General features: G+C 43.1%; 1 protein-coding gene across 1 annotated transcript in view; it reads right to left on the bottom strand.

Annotated features, from left to right (window-relative positions):
• Positions 1-1,176: 1,176 nt before the first annotated feature.
• The window catches only part of RPL7A (ribosomal protein L7a), a 48,859-nt gene continuing 36,257 nt past the window's right edge, over positions 1,177-13,778 (bottom strand). The window contains exons 7-8 of the mRNA XM_033959940.1: positions 8,342-8,411; positions 1,177-1,331 (exon numbers count right to left, since the gene is read on the bottom strand). Coding sequence (XP_033815831.1) covers positions 1,227-1,331; positions 8,342-8,411 — 175 coding nt within the window. The 3' untranslated portion in view covers positions 1,177-1,226. The remainder of the gene's footprint in view (positions 1,332-8,341; positions 8,412-13,778) is intronic.

The following is a 13,778-nucleotide window of genomic DNA, read 5'->3' as shown; positions in this document are numbered from 1 at the left end:
GCCTCGCGGCTGGACTAAAATTGTGGCCTACTCCCCCGGAGAAGGGCACAATTGCTCCAGACGCGACCTAGCTATAAAAAAGTGCTGGTTACATGAAAAAATACAGTAAAATACAGTTTTCTTAAAGGGAAACAACCCTTCAGACCAGCACTACCTCAGGATTTTTTATTTTTTTTTATTTTTTTTTACAGAACAGACTCCACAGGCTCTCGAAGCAATATGCCTTGCTTGACTTAGGGGGCAAGGCTTACTGCTGAGGCTCCTCTAAAAAAATGTGGGGAGGTGGAGGAAGTGGGGGGAGGGACCCCGCTCGTGACCCGCCGGGTTTGACACCCCCGAGGTCGGACGGACCCCCAAACAGGGCCCGACCAAGCTCCGTCCGGCCAAAAACAGGGACAATAAACCCCTAAACAAATTCCAACAGCCCTACCAAGAGAGATGGGTACAGATCACTCAACACCTGCTGGAGACTGAAAGAAGACTGAGGGAAATAGAGAAGGGAGGATAGTATATACTGTCCCAAAGTTTTGTTTTCAGTCTCCACCTGCTGGTCATGATTAGATATATACCCATTCGTAAAGTTAACCTCTACTGGTCTGGAGAGTGCTAAAGAATTGACTTTTTAAAAATCACTCCCTAAATCTCAAATGGCAGGAGGGATGCCCAATCCCTCTTGCCACCGGACGCTGGTTTAGCGTTCATGTATTTTAGTGGCAGATTATTAAAACAGCTTACCCTGGTCTTTTCCGAGCTTCCTAGCAGTCTCAGACTCTGCTGTGCAAATGTATTACAACGAGGTCTAATATTTAAACAAGCACTCTGAGCAATTCTCTGCTAGCGCCTGGTGGATTCCCTAACCTCACTGTCCTACATTTGTGATCCGGCAAGTCTGACATGTCATAGCCTTACTTTGGCTCAGGTTTTGATGGGACTTAGTATTCTCAGAGGCTGCTACGAGCCACAGAAAAGACAGCGCAGAGCCATTTTATGTATCGAAAGCTAAAATGCTTGTACACTAAACCGGTTAGAACTGGTTTAGCAATAAACATTAAAGGCACGGTAAATTTAAAGCATCAGGGCCTAAGTTTCTACCTTAGCTTTACAGCTTAGCTTTTACCATTCTAAGAACCACCACCAACAGCAACCCATCACAAAAAAAGATCAAACCACACATGATAATGGTTTCTGGAATTTTATTTTGTATATACAGAAAAAGCATGGTACATTCAACCAAGTTTTGTGGCCAGTTCTTTAGCCTTGGCTTTCTCAAGTTTAGCAATGCGAGCCACAGATTTAGGACCCAGAATACCACCGCCCCAGTGACGCCGGATCTGAAAGAAAGGAAGAAGGTTAATATTCCATAATCTAAAATAAAGACAATTTCCAGCAAATGATTTGTTTTAGAATGACCTAACAGTGAGGATGCAAGAGTCTGCAGTTACTACTATTAAAGCCTTCACTTGATGCTTTAAAATCTTATCCCATTTTTAACAAATAGGCTCAATGGCTCAGTGTTAGTTCCATGTGCTACTATGCAGTAGACCCAAGATCAATTCACAGAAGTCAAGCTTGTACACCTCAGAACCAAAGACACAACATATGTTGTAGAAACTGTCTATAGCCACCACACAGCAACACCTAAGGGTCAACTATTTGTGTCATAATCCAAGAAAAGGGTCCATGTCTTAGAAATTGAGTTATTCAGCTGGCTAAGTAATCAAGAAGATGCTGATTCAAATGCAACAAACCACATCTTTGTATCATTTTATTTGCAAGATATACCGTTTCAATTAACAAATTGTTTTATCTGATAAATAGAACCCAACTGACATTGCTGCCTCGTTTCTCAAGAAAGTGTGCACTAAGACTTGGTACCTTTTCATAGACTGCGACACATATGTTTCAGGTTTTGATCCATTTTTAATTTTACAAACATGTTTCTTTCTCTTCCTTCCCCCACTATGTACTGGATTTTCACTTATTTCTTCTGTTCATTAGAACACTTTTAAAGGACAGAGACAGATTTTAGAAGTTTTAGCATTTCTGTATGTGTTTGTTCCCATATTTGGATGTTAATGCTGTTCAGTATACCTGAAGGTCTATTGACAGTTCCTGTATGTGTGTTAATTTCTAAAATGACAAATTGATATTTTAGGAAGAATCTTAATATGGAAAATGTCTAATCTGAACCTGTTTTCGCATTTTATTCAGATTCAATGCAGGCAGGTGTAGAAACAGTCTGAATTCCAAGAACTAAATCCCAAATCCCTTCCATTACTGGTCCTCTGTTCTATGACCATATTAGAGTCGATAAGATTAGATTTTTTTATCGGCACCTATTAGACTTTGGCAAAGGCAAGCAATTTATCAGTAGTTTTACAGTCTCCCTTTTGTGAGATATGATCTTTCTGCTATTAGCTATTGTGGTGTTACTTCTGGCTGGTTCATTCACTGATTCTGCAATTTGCCAGTTCTTGCTGGGGAGATGCCTGAACCAGGAGTTAAGCATTTCATCAGTTAGGTTTCTCCACTTTGGAACTCCTCTAAACCCAATTTTCAGCTCATTATTTTAGGCCATTCTGTGCTATGGGGTCTTCAGAATAACTTTTAGCGGTACACTTCTCCCTCCATATCTGTGGTTTCAGTATTCGCGGATTCAGTTATTCGCAATTTTTTTGGGGTCTAAGTTTTCCTCTATTTTTAGGCTATCCAAGCCTCCCGGATCTTACCTGGTGGTCTAGTGGTGATACGAGGCAGGAGCAATCTTCCTATGCTCCTGCCCCGTGCACAGCCATCATCAAAATGGCTGCCGTGAGTTCCCGTTGTAGTCAAGACTACAACGGGAACTTACGGCAGCCATTTTGATGACGGCGCTGCATGGGGCAGAGGAAGATCGCTCCTGCCCCGTGTCACCGCTAGACCACCAGGTAAGATCTGGGGACGCAGGTGGGTCAGCCAGCCGAAAAACTTATTCACGATTTTTCACAATTTGCGGGCTGGCTCTGCACCTAACCCCCGCGAATACGGAGGGAGAGCTGTATTTGAATTGCGCATCTCATTTGATGCTCTTGATTCTTTGTGGTACTTATCTTTAGTGACTGCTGCAAACTTCTTTTTATTGTTCATCTCTTTCAAAGGATAAATTTTCCCCTTTTCTTCAGGCCTTGTATTCTTATTGACAGGCTCTCAGTAATGATTTTTGATGCATATTGTTATCTTATTTCTTTGATATCAATAGTTCATTTATGCACATTGTAGTGATTTTATCATCTTGTCATTTTTTACTTAGCCAGGTTAGTTTACCTTTCCCCTTGCCAGCAAGCTCTGCTGCTGTTTCATATCCTCTCTCCTGCTTTCCTCATCACTGCAATTCCATCTTTCATGAATACTTCACTTATTACCAATTTTCTAGTAGTTCTCCAGGATTTTTTTGTTTCTATTTTGGCACAACCTTGTAGCTATTTATGTAATATCTCATTCAGTTAACATTTTGATTTATCGAGCAAGCTTAATTTCTGTAAATTGCCTTTCACAAATTTTCCTTTCAAGTCTGGTGGGTTCTTTGCATGTTTTAGTATATTGCTGACATTTTCTTGCCAGCTGTATTAAATCCAAATTTAACAATATATTGCTATATTATGTAGGTGTACTTCCATGATAAACTCAACTATATACAAGGAGAAATTAGGTCCATACTTGCTAATTTTCTTTCTTTTAGTCCCTCCAGACCAGCACAGAAACAGATAGTTTATACTACTCTGTCAGCAGGTGGAGACTGAGACACTTCAAGAGCCGAGACGGAATCAACTGGTTTTGGGACAGCCCAGGGACTGCAGAAATTTCACAACCCAAGCCATAACCCAGGAACTCTTCTGCAACAACTCTGCTCAAAGCAGCCAATCGTCCCAATAGGGGTATAACAGAATGCCCTCTTTGTGCAATGCCGCTGCCATCAGAACCAGAATTTTGGTGAAGAGAAAGGGAAACTTACTGAGCTTAGCCTTAGACGCTGCATCCACCGACCAACCCCAAAGCCACAGGGTACGGCAGGCCGTCACACCTAAAGCCTTGGCTGAGGCACACAACAGATCATACATGGCAGAGAGAAAAGAAGCTTCCAGCTATATGCTGGAAACGAAAACGGGAAACAGACAGGGTTAATGGTCAGTCTGGAAGAGGTATATAGGTAGATTGATAGGCTTAAGAGCGATAAATCCCCAGAACCGGATGGTATCCATCCGAGGGTCAAGGAACTGAAAGGGATTATAGCTGAACTGCTTCAGCTAATAGCCAATCTGTCGATCAAATCAGGAAAAATTCCGGAGGACTGGAAGGTGGCGAATGTTACGCTGATCTTCAAAAAAGGTTCAAGGGAAGACCCGGGAAACTACAGACCAGTGAGTCTGACCTCGGTACCGGGAAAGACTGGCATCATTGATCACCTTGACGGACACGGTCTGATGAGGACCAGCCAGCACAGTTTCAGCAAAGGCAGATCTTGTTTGACAAACTTGCTGCACTTCTTCAAGGGAGTAAACAGGCAGATAAACAAGGGCGACCCGGTCGATTTTCAGAAGGCATTTGACAAGGTTCTGCATAGAGAATGAAACGGTGACAAAATTCATCACTGTTCTTGTCCCCGCGGATAACCGCGGGAAACCATCTTCATGTCATTCTTTAAGGAGAGAGGAAAGAACCAGAGTATAATTGGGCACAACCACTGACCCGCAAGCTTTGCTTTGAAGAATGCTGGTGTAGAAGGACCGAGGTTGAAATAGGTGAAATATTCACGCGGATTAAAAACTGGCTGGAGCATAGGAAACAGAGAGTGGGGGTAAATGGACAATACTCGGACTGGAAGAGCATCACCAGTGGGGTGCCGCAGGGCTCGGTGCTTGGACCCGTGCTCTTCAACATCTTTATAAACGATCTGGACATAGGTACGATGAGTGAGGTGATTAAATTTGCAGACGATACGAAGTTGTTCAGGAGTGAAGATGCAGGGGAATTGCGAAGATCTGTAACGTGACATAATCAGGCTTGAGGAATGGGCATCGACAAGGCAGCTGAGGTTCAACGTGGATAAGTGTAAAGTGTTGCATGTCGGTAACAAAAATCTCATGCATGAATACAAGATGTCCAGAGCGGTACTTGGAGAGACCTCCCAGGAAAGGGACTTGGGAGTTCTGATCGGCAAGTCGATGAAGCCGTCTGTGCAGTGTGCGGCGGTAGCGAAAAGGGTGAACAGAATGCTAGGAATTATAAAGAAGGGGACCACGAACAGATCGGAGGTTATCATGCCGCTGTACCGGGCCATGGTGCGCCCTCACCTGGAGTACTGCGTCCAGCACTGGTCGCCGTACATGAAGAAGGACGCATTACTACTCGAAAGGGTCCAGAGAAGATGGTTACGGGGCTGGAGGAGTTGTCGTACAGCAAAAGGTTAGAGAAACTCGGCCTTTTCTCCCTCGAACAGAGGAGATTGAGAGGGGACATGATGGAAACATTCAAGGTATTGAAGGGAATAGACTTGGTGTAAAAGGACAGGTTGTTCACTCTCTTCAAGGTAGGGAGAACGAGAAGGCACTCTCTAAAACTGAAAGGGGATGGATTCTGTATGAACGTAAGGAAGTTCTTCTTCTCCCAGAGAGTAGTAGAAAACTGGAACGCTCTGTCATAGGGGAAAACACCCTCCAGGGATTCAAGACAAAGCTCGACAAGTTCCTGCTGAACCAGAATGTACATAGGTAGGGCTAGTCTCAGGGTGCTGGTCTTTGACCAGAGGGCTGCCGCGTGAGCTGACTGCTGGGCACGATGGACCACTGGTCTGACCCAGAAGCGGCAATTCTTATGTTCTTAATCGTAGCAACTTCCTGATCCACTAAGGACCAGTCAGTTGTTTCGTGGTCAAGAACTCTCTCAGACCACTGGAAACAAAACCGGCTACCAGACCGCTGCCTGGACAGCTACATCAAAACTGCATTTAAGTAGAGCTTCCATCTTATGGTTCCGAGGGTCTCTCAGGGCTGAGTCACTTTCCACCAGCACGGTATGTCTGTGCGTAATAGCTGAGACCAGCACAGGAGACTGAAAGGTTTCTCTAACCCCATCTAGAATGGGGTAGAGTCTGGCCACATACCGCATCAATCGAAAAGGCATGTCCGGAACTTTCCAATGAGTGTGTACTACATCCCAAATATCCTGATGAATAGGGAAAGAGCGCGATGCTGACCAGATCCCTCTAAGAAGAGGGTCCACCATACGAGGGAGTCTTTAGCTCCCTCTTCAAAGTGTAAAACTGAAGACATCTGAAGAATGAGTTGCTGCAACTCTTCCCGATGAAAAATGCGCATGTAGGATCTCTTCATGGAGGTAGTTAGGGGGAGGGCCATTAGTGTGGGCAAACTGGATGGGCCGTGGCCCTTTTCTGCAGTTATGTTCTATGTTTCTATCCTCGCCAACTGGCGCGTTAGAAAAATCTACACCCAAAACATCAGACCCCCTAACAGATTGGAAAATCCTCCCCAAGATCCAAGTCCTCATCCGGAGGAAACAGATCAGCCAGAAAAGAATCCTCATCCCAAGACACCCACAGCTGCTTGGATGATGGCTAAGGAGACTGGATAGAGGCAACTGCAGCAGGAGAATGAAGGGGGTGGCTGTGGCAGGGAAATACCCCCCAGACGATCCCGAGACTCCCGGACCCCCAGCTGTCTGTAAATAAGCCTTGCACATGGCTAATACAAAATAAGGGCTCAACAACCCCAGTGGCAATCCAGAAATCATAGCAAGAGTAGAAGACACATTTAAGACCTGTTCCTATCTCTCTAATCCAATCTATAGTTGGCTAACACTCTTAATCCCTCGGGGAGAATGTTTGAACTGAAAAAAAGTACCAAATAATTATAGAAATTCTTTAAATAATGGACATTAGTATGAGCCCTTAGCGTGCAAATGAGGGATTGTGGGCTCGGGCTTTAATTCACAGATGATCAGCACCAGACATATGTCTAAATGAGACCTGCCCCATACATCATTTAGTCCTGTTTGATATTATCAATCTAAATTTAAATGGGATTTTGGTTAGATTGATAATATCAAACAGGACTAAACATTTTCCCCGAGGGATTAAGAGTGGAAATTATTGGCTACATCATTGTCCAAAGGGTTGTACGTTTTTTGTGCCTATCTCTCTAAGACCTGAGGACGGTCGCTTGCAGCAATGGGCAAAATGGACACGCTTCCCATCAAAACCAAGGGAAGGGTAGTCGCTGAACTGTCGGCTGAAGCAATATGCGGCACCAAAGCCAAACTCGACCCTGCCGCTACAGAAAAACTACTCGCAGCCCCAGCCACAGTGTTAAGAGAACCCTCAGCCTCCTGGCAGTCCACAACCCCAAATCTGCCAGACCGATGGCAGATGAGGAAACCCCAGTATGGATGGTACTACTGCCTCACGCCAATGAGCGGTGCACGTGCGAAGGGGAGCCGAATACATTAGACACCCGAAGCCTGGCCCTCTCCAAGGCAGCTGGAACATTTCATGCACCCGCAAGCTGCATCCACTGCTCGGTGCCCACATAAAACACACTCATACTGAATGTGCCAACAACGTCATACAAAACCATTGGCCTCAGGACCACTTTATGCTCCTTTTATTTCTTGTGTCTTTTTTAAAAACTTCTCAAGCTAACTAGCTGTCTCAAGAGAGCAGACTCTACAGGCACTCTAAAATGTAGTCTGTGCCGAATAGGTGGTCAAGTGTACAGATCAGACTCCTCTAAATTCAGAAAATCTGGGGAGGTGGGGGAAATGGGGGGTGGGTACTCGACCCTTCTGAGAGTGGCACCCCCGAGAGGGTCCTCCAAGCTCTGTCCAGACAGCAAAAGGGACAAGAAATATTCCCTAAATCAGATCCAACAGGCCCAAAACAAACCTCAGCAGACTGCACAATCTTACCACTCCACCTACTGGAGACTGAAAAAAAGACTGATTGTAAGAGGGACTGCACAGTCCACTTGTACTGTAGCCAAAAGTTAGTGTCTCTGTCTCCAACCTGCTGGCAGAAAAGTGTAAACCATCCATTTCTGTGTCAGTCTGGAGGGATGCTAAAGAAGATGTTTTTTTAAAAGAAATATAAGTCAAACAATGAGCAAAGTCATTCAATCAAATTCAGATGTGCTAAAAGAATCAAAAGCAGAAGAATGGCAACGGATCAACAAGAACAGTAGCTGTGCACTCAATCTCTAACAAGTTCCAAAAGGTGACCTCCTAAATAAAGTGGAACCTGTTTTGGTGAGCAAAGGGCCAGAGGACAGTTTTTATTGCATGTAAATCCTACCTCATCATATCTGTCATTGTAGTTGGTCCGGACAGCCTCCACCAGTTTGGCCAGGGCTCCCTTGTCTTCACTGTAAAGAAAAAGTGGCCCTATCAAATCTGTTTACAGCACTTTTTAGCTACATTTATCAAATCTTTCTTAGCTCAAATTAAAAAGCTTAATACTGCATGAGTTTTTTTCAGACAAAGAAATTCTATATTCCTATTATAACAAGCTTTGTACAATTGGTGACTTTTTACTGCTATGATTTAAAGGTCTATAACAAATAACCGGAATAGATATCAAGCTAACCACCCAAAACTGAGAGCCTGGTAACATCCTTCGGAAGTATTAGGTTCTTACCTTGATAATCCTCTTTCCTGTAGAAGAAAACACGATTCATTACAGATGTGTCATCAACCCCCACCTGTGAATTGCTTGCAGAGAATGCCAATCATTTTCTTCTCTGCTCCTCCTCATTTCCTCTGGCAGTGCACCCTCTTCTTAGTTTGTACCAAAGCATGTGATAAATTCTAGGAGAGGACATAAACAAGGAGGGAATCAGGGAACGCCCCAAACATGTTAAGAGTGATCTGCACTGCCACAGTAAAAGTAAAGGAAATCAACCAGAATAACTAAGAACCAAATTAGATGAAATATAAGCTGACCACCTACCTGCATGCAACTGGCACTAACACTTGTACAACTCCCCTAAAGAGGCATGCCTCAACTGAATCTGGGCATGCACGAAAGACCTCATTTAATTCTTCTTGCCATGGAGGCTGCTAGAAGCCAAGCCACTGGATATGCATCCCACACAAAAAAATCTAATGCAGGATATACCAACATCTGACAGGGCAGAGTGTAAAGAATCACATTCTGTTCTAAAGGAAAGAAGATTATCAAGGTAAGAACCAAATCCTTCCTTCCTGTGCAAACAGAACACAATTCCTTACAGATGGGACTTGGGTCATCAATCCATCACACTTGTCATCAGATCGCCAAGGCCCTTCCTAAAGAGCATCTGCTCCTTGAAGGGGCATCTACTTAAGGTAGCCTTGGACGCCGAATCTCCTTCCCACTGCCTGATTCAAAGAATTCTGTGGGCTGAGATGAAATAAGATGATAGTGTCTGCCATACAATTCAAACATACTTCTCAGACTAGGGGCTGACAAAGCATCATGTGGTAGGCTTGCACCACAAATGATGACACAGCTGCAGGCCTTAACCCCTTCACTAGGCAGCGAGGTCTTCCGTTACCTGTGCCACCAGAGAATCCACCTTAGGTGGTGTAAAAAGCTACTGAAATTCAGAGATCACAGGATATAATTTGGCCATTGTCTTGGCCCCTGTTAGAGGGCCCTCAGGCATGTCCCAGTGTTCCATTATCATACAAGTAATTTCTGGGTGAGAAGGGAAACACGTGTACTGAGACTTGGAACTGCTTAACAGAAAATGTTGAGTAGTTGCAGGCTATGGAGACTCCAACTCCAGGTCCCTTAGGGAAATTGTAATTACTTCTGTCAAATCTGCAGATTTAAACAGCCTGCACACAGTAGGATCCTCTCCCTGGTTTAGGCTGTGACTGGGCTGTTGGCCCCAAGTTGAGACCCTTCATCTCCTAAGAACGAGGCTGACCGTGAGAGGAGAGGAATTGCCACAGACCCCTCATCATTTGAGTCCTTGACTGACTATATCCAGCTCCTGCAGTACCCACAACTGCAAAGGAACCCCTCCCTGAGGAGGAACATACCTCTGTGCTATGCTCGGCAGGCATTCAGGCTGAGCAAATCACCTTTTATACTTCTCGTAAGCAGCATACTTCAAGGTTACAAAATCTGGGTCAAAGACCTACCCTGGATCCTTTGGTGGTCTACATCACTAATCCTTTTTGTGCACCTAACTTCCATACACTTGTGCTTTGCTTGCAACGCCAAGAGAAGTAGAGGGCTCTAACAAGGTTTTATAACCCAGAACTCGAGCCTTTTTGAGTCAGGACCTGTGGAAGGACCAGAAGGAGCCAAGTTCATGGCTCTCCCCCTCCCTTGCGTGTGCTGTGGCACACAGTATAAGGACGCTCCTCAGGCAGCCATCCAGTACAACTCTGGCATGATATAGGGGTCAAATCGCCTAAGGAGTCCATTAAACTTGATTATAAGCAAAATCAAAATGTTTGGAGGCAAAGAGAAGCTTTTAAAGTAAGAATGGGAAATCCAAGATGGCCACTGCAGCAGCATTTTAGCGCCAATAAAACAGCCCGGGAAAACTAAAACAAAACTCAAAATTAAAATAGAATTTGGGAGGTAGGAGACTCTTAGGACATCCCTAGAAACCCTCAAAACAACCAAATTCTAGAACACCACGATGTCTCCCACAAATAGTGCCTGCATCAGCTTTCATTATAGCTGGAAAATGAAGGATTTCTGCCTATGACAAGCAAGAATGGTCTCCAGATGGCTTGTCTCCACAAGCTCCCTCATGATTTTATTTTTTTTGGGGGGGAGGAAAGCCTCTGAATACCTCCAAGCCTCCCAGTCAGTTACAGGGTCAAAACAGTCTACACTCTAGCACCTGAACTCTGCAGGGATCAGCACTGCTCCTAAGGGGCTGATCCCTGAGTTCCAAGTGTTACGGCAGGCCGACCGGGCAGATGCTTCCTCAGAGGGGTGACCCTCCTGGCTACAAACCCAAATACAGGCAGACCCCGGGTTAAGAACGAGTTACATTTTTAAAGCTGTTCTTAAATCAAATTTGTATGTAACTCAGAACATGCAGATTTTAAGATTCTTGCCGCTTACCTCTGCTCTCATCTGACAAGTTTCAAGTTTATTTTATTTCTTTGATTACCTCACATAGTCCAAATCCAATGCGATTTACACAAGTTCCAAAATTATGTAAAATATTAAAACCGACAAACATAACATTCATTACTAATACAATAGTACATGTAAGGAGGGAAGCGGTTAACAACAATTAACATAAATACAATTCTAAAAAAACTAAAAGTAGAAATAAAACCAGGGGAGGGTTAGGCCACAGAAGGTTGGGGAACAAATACCCTCTTAAATTCTATTAGATTTTTTTTTTTATTTATTTATTCAATTTTCTATACCGTTCTCCCAGGGAAGCTCAGAACGGTTTACATGCATTTATTCAGGTACTCAAGCATTTTTCCCTGTCTGTCCCGGTGGGCTCACAATCTATCTAATGTACCTGGGGCAATGGGGGGATTAAGTGACTTGCCCAGTGTCATAAGGAGCAACATGGGATTGAACCCACAACCTCAGGGTGCTGAGGCTATAGCTTTAACCACTGCGCCACACTCTCCACACTCTAAATCACCTTCCTGAAACTATTATAGGCTATGACAAATCTATTGGAAAGCGTCCTTGAATAGCCAGCTCTTTAGGAGACTTTTAAACTTGCTAAGAGATTTTTCTTCTCTTATATTGAGTGGAAGTGAATTCCAAATTTGTGGAGCTGTGGCGGAAAAGATCATATCTCTCCTAGAATATATAACTTTTAAGGAAGGTACTACTAGCAGAGCTTTATCTTCAGATTTTATGGGGGAGTATGGTATTAGATATCTTTCTAAAAATATGGGAGCTTTATTTATAAGTATTTTATGTGTGAGTAAAGCTATTTTGCAAGTGATTCTGTAGTTTAATCGTAACCAGTGTTCTTCCTTTAGAAGCGGTGTAACATGATCAAATTTTTTCTTTTCCTTAATTAGTTTTATAGCAGTGTTTTGAAGAATTTGTATTCTGTGTATCTCTTTTAAAGCAGACCCTTTATAAAGGGCATTGCAATAGTCGATTTTTGATATTACTAGTGAGTGTATTAATGTGTTTAATGTTACTTCGTCCAGGAAAGCCGATAATGATCTGATCATTCTTAGCCTATAGAAACATGTTCTTACTAGTGTACTAACTTGCTCATGATAACTAAGCTTTTGGTCTAATATGACTCCAAGAATCTTCACCTTAGTAACTGTTTTGAGGTTAATTGTATTCATAATTATGTTGGTTCCTAGTTCCTGTCCCTCCCTACATGGAAAGAGCATGGTTTCTGTTTTGGATGTATTCAGGGATAATTTATTGTCATGTAGCCACCTAGCTATTTTAGATAGTTTCTCATTAATTTCTGTGATATTTACAGCTGAACTCGTGTCTACAGGGTACAGAAGTTGTACATCATCTGCGTAAGCAAAGGGTATAAATCCCAGTGACTGACTAAGAGTTAATAGTGGCGCCATAAATGCATTAAACAGTAATGGGGATAGGATTGATCCCTGCGGAAACCCGAAATTTGTTGGTTTTAAATTTGTTGACGATCCGTTAAATATTACTTTAGAAGATCTTTCATTAAAGTAAGATTGAAACCATTGTAGAACAACTTCTGAGATTCCCAAGGATTCTAATCTGCTTAAGAGCAGATGATGATCAATCGTATATGAAGATAAATCTAAGGATATAAGGAAAACCAATTTATGCTGATCCCAGAAATATAGGATAGAAGAAGTTAATCCTATTTAAAGAGTGCTCGGTAGAGCAGTGCTGTCTGAATCCTGTTTGATGTGGGTGTAGTGCTCTTGTTTTCTCAAAAAATTCGGAAACTTGGTTAAATACTATTTTTTCAATCATTTTAGCTATGAATGGTATTTTTGCTATAGGGTGGTAATTTCTAAGATCATCTAAATTCCCCTTTGCATCTTTCGGTATTGGAAAAAGGCCAACTGTCCCTCTAAGGTATAGCATGCACAACCACACACTGTTCTTTAACGTGGCTTTTGTATCATTCCTGAATCTGCAACGGAAGTGTAGGAGTCTATACCACTGGAAATACTGTTCAGTGAAATCAAATGAAGCCACAACCGCGTTCTTAAGTACGAGTTGTACTTAAGTTGGGCATCTATAATTCGGGGACTGCCCATTAGAGAATAACACAGGGAAAAAATTTGTCCCCGTCTCTGCCCCTGACTCTGTCCCCAACCCCACAAGTCTTGAATAGCTATTTTATACTGAAATCATTTTATTAAATTATAAAAAGGAACAATATGCTATACAAGAAGTTAGGTCCTTACCTGCTAATTTTCTCTCTTTTAGTCCCTCCAGACCGGCACAGAAAAGGATGGGTTTATGCTCCTCTGCCAGTAGGTGGAGACAGACACTGACTTTTGGCTACTGTACAAGTGGGCTATTACAATCAGTAGAGAATGACATGGTGACAAAATTCATCACAGTTCCCGTCCCCGCGGATAACCGCGGGAAATAATCCCATGTCATTTTCTAGTGTCTATTTCAACCACAGTCCTTCTACACCAGCATTCTTCAAAGCAAAGCTTGTGGGTCAGTGGTTGTGGCCATTCATACTCTGATTCTTCCCTCTTTTCTTAAAGAATGACATGAAGATGGTTTCCTGCGGTTATCCGCGGGGACAGGAACGGTGATGAATTTT

Source organism: Geotrypetes seraphini, chromosome 10 (genome assembly GCF_902459505.1).
Source record: "Geotrypetes seraphini chromosome 10, aGeoSer1.1, whole genome shotgun sequence".
Taxonomy (NCBI): domain Eukaryota; kingdom Metazoa; phylum Chordata; class Amphibia; order Gymnophiona; family Dermophiidae; genus Geotrypetes; species Geotrypetes seraphini.
Note: the sequence above shows the minus strand (reverse complement) of the source record. Positions and strands in the feature narration are given on the sequence as shown.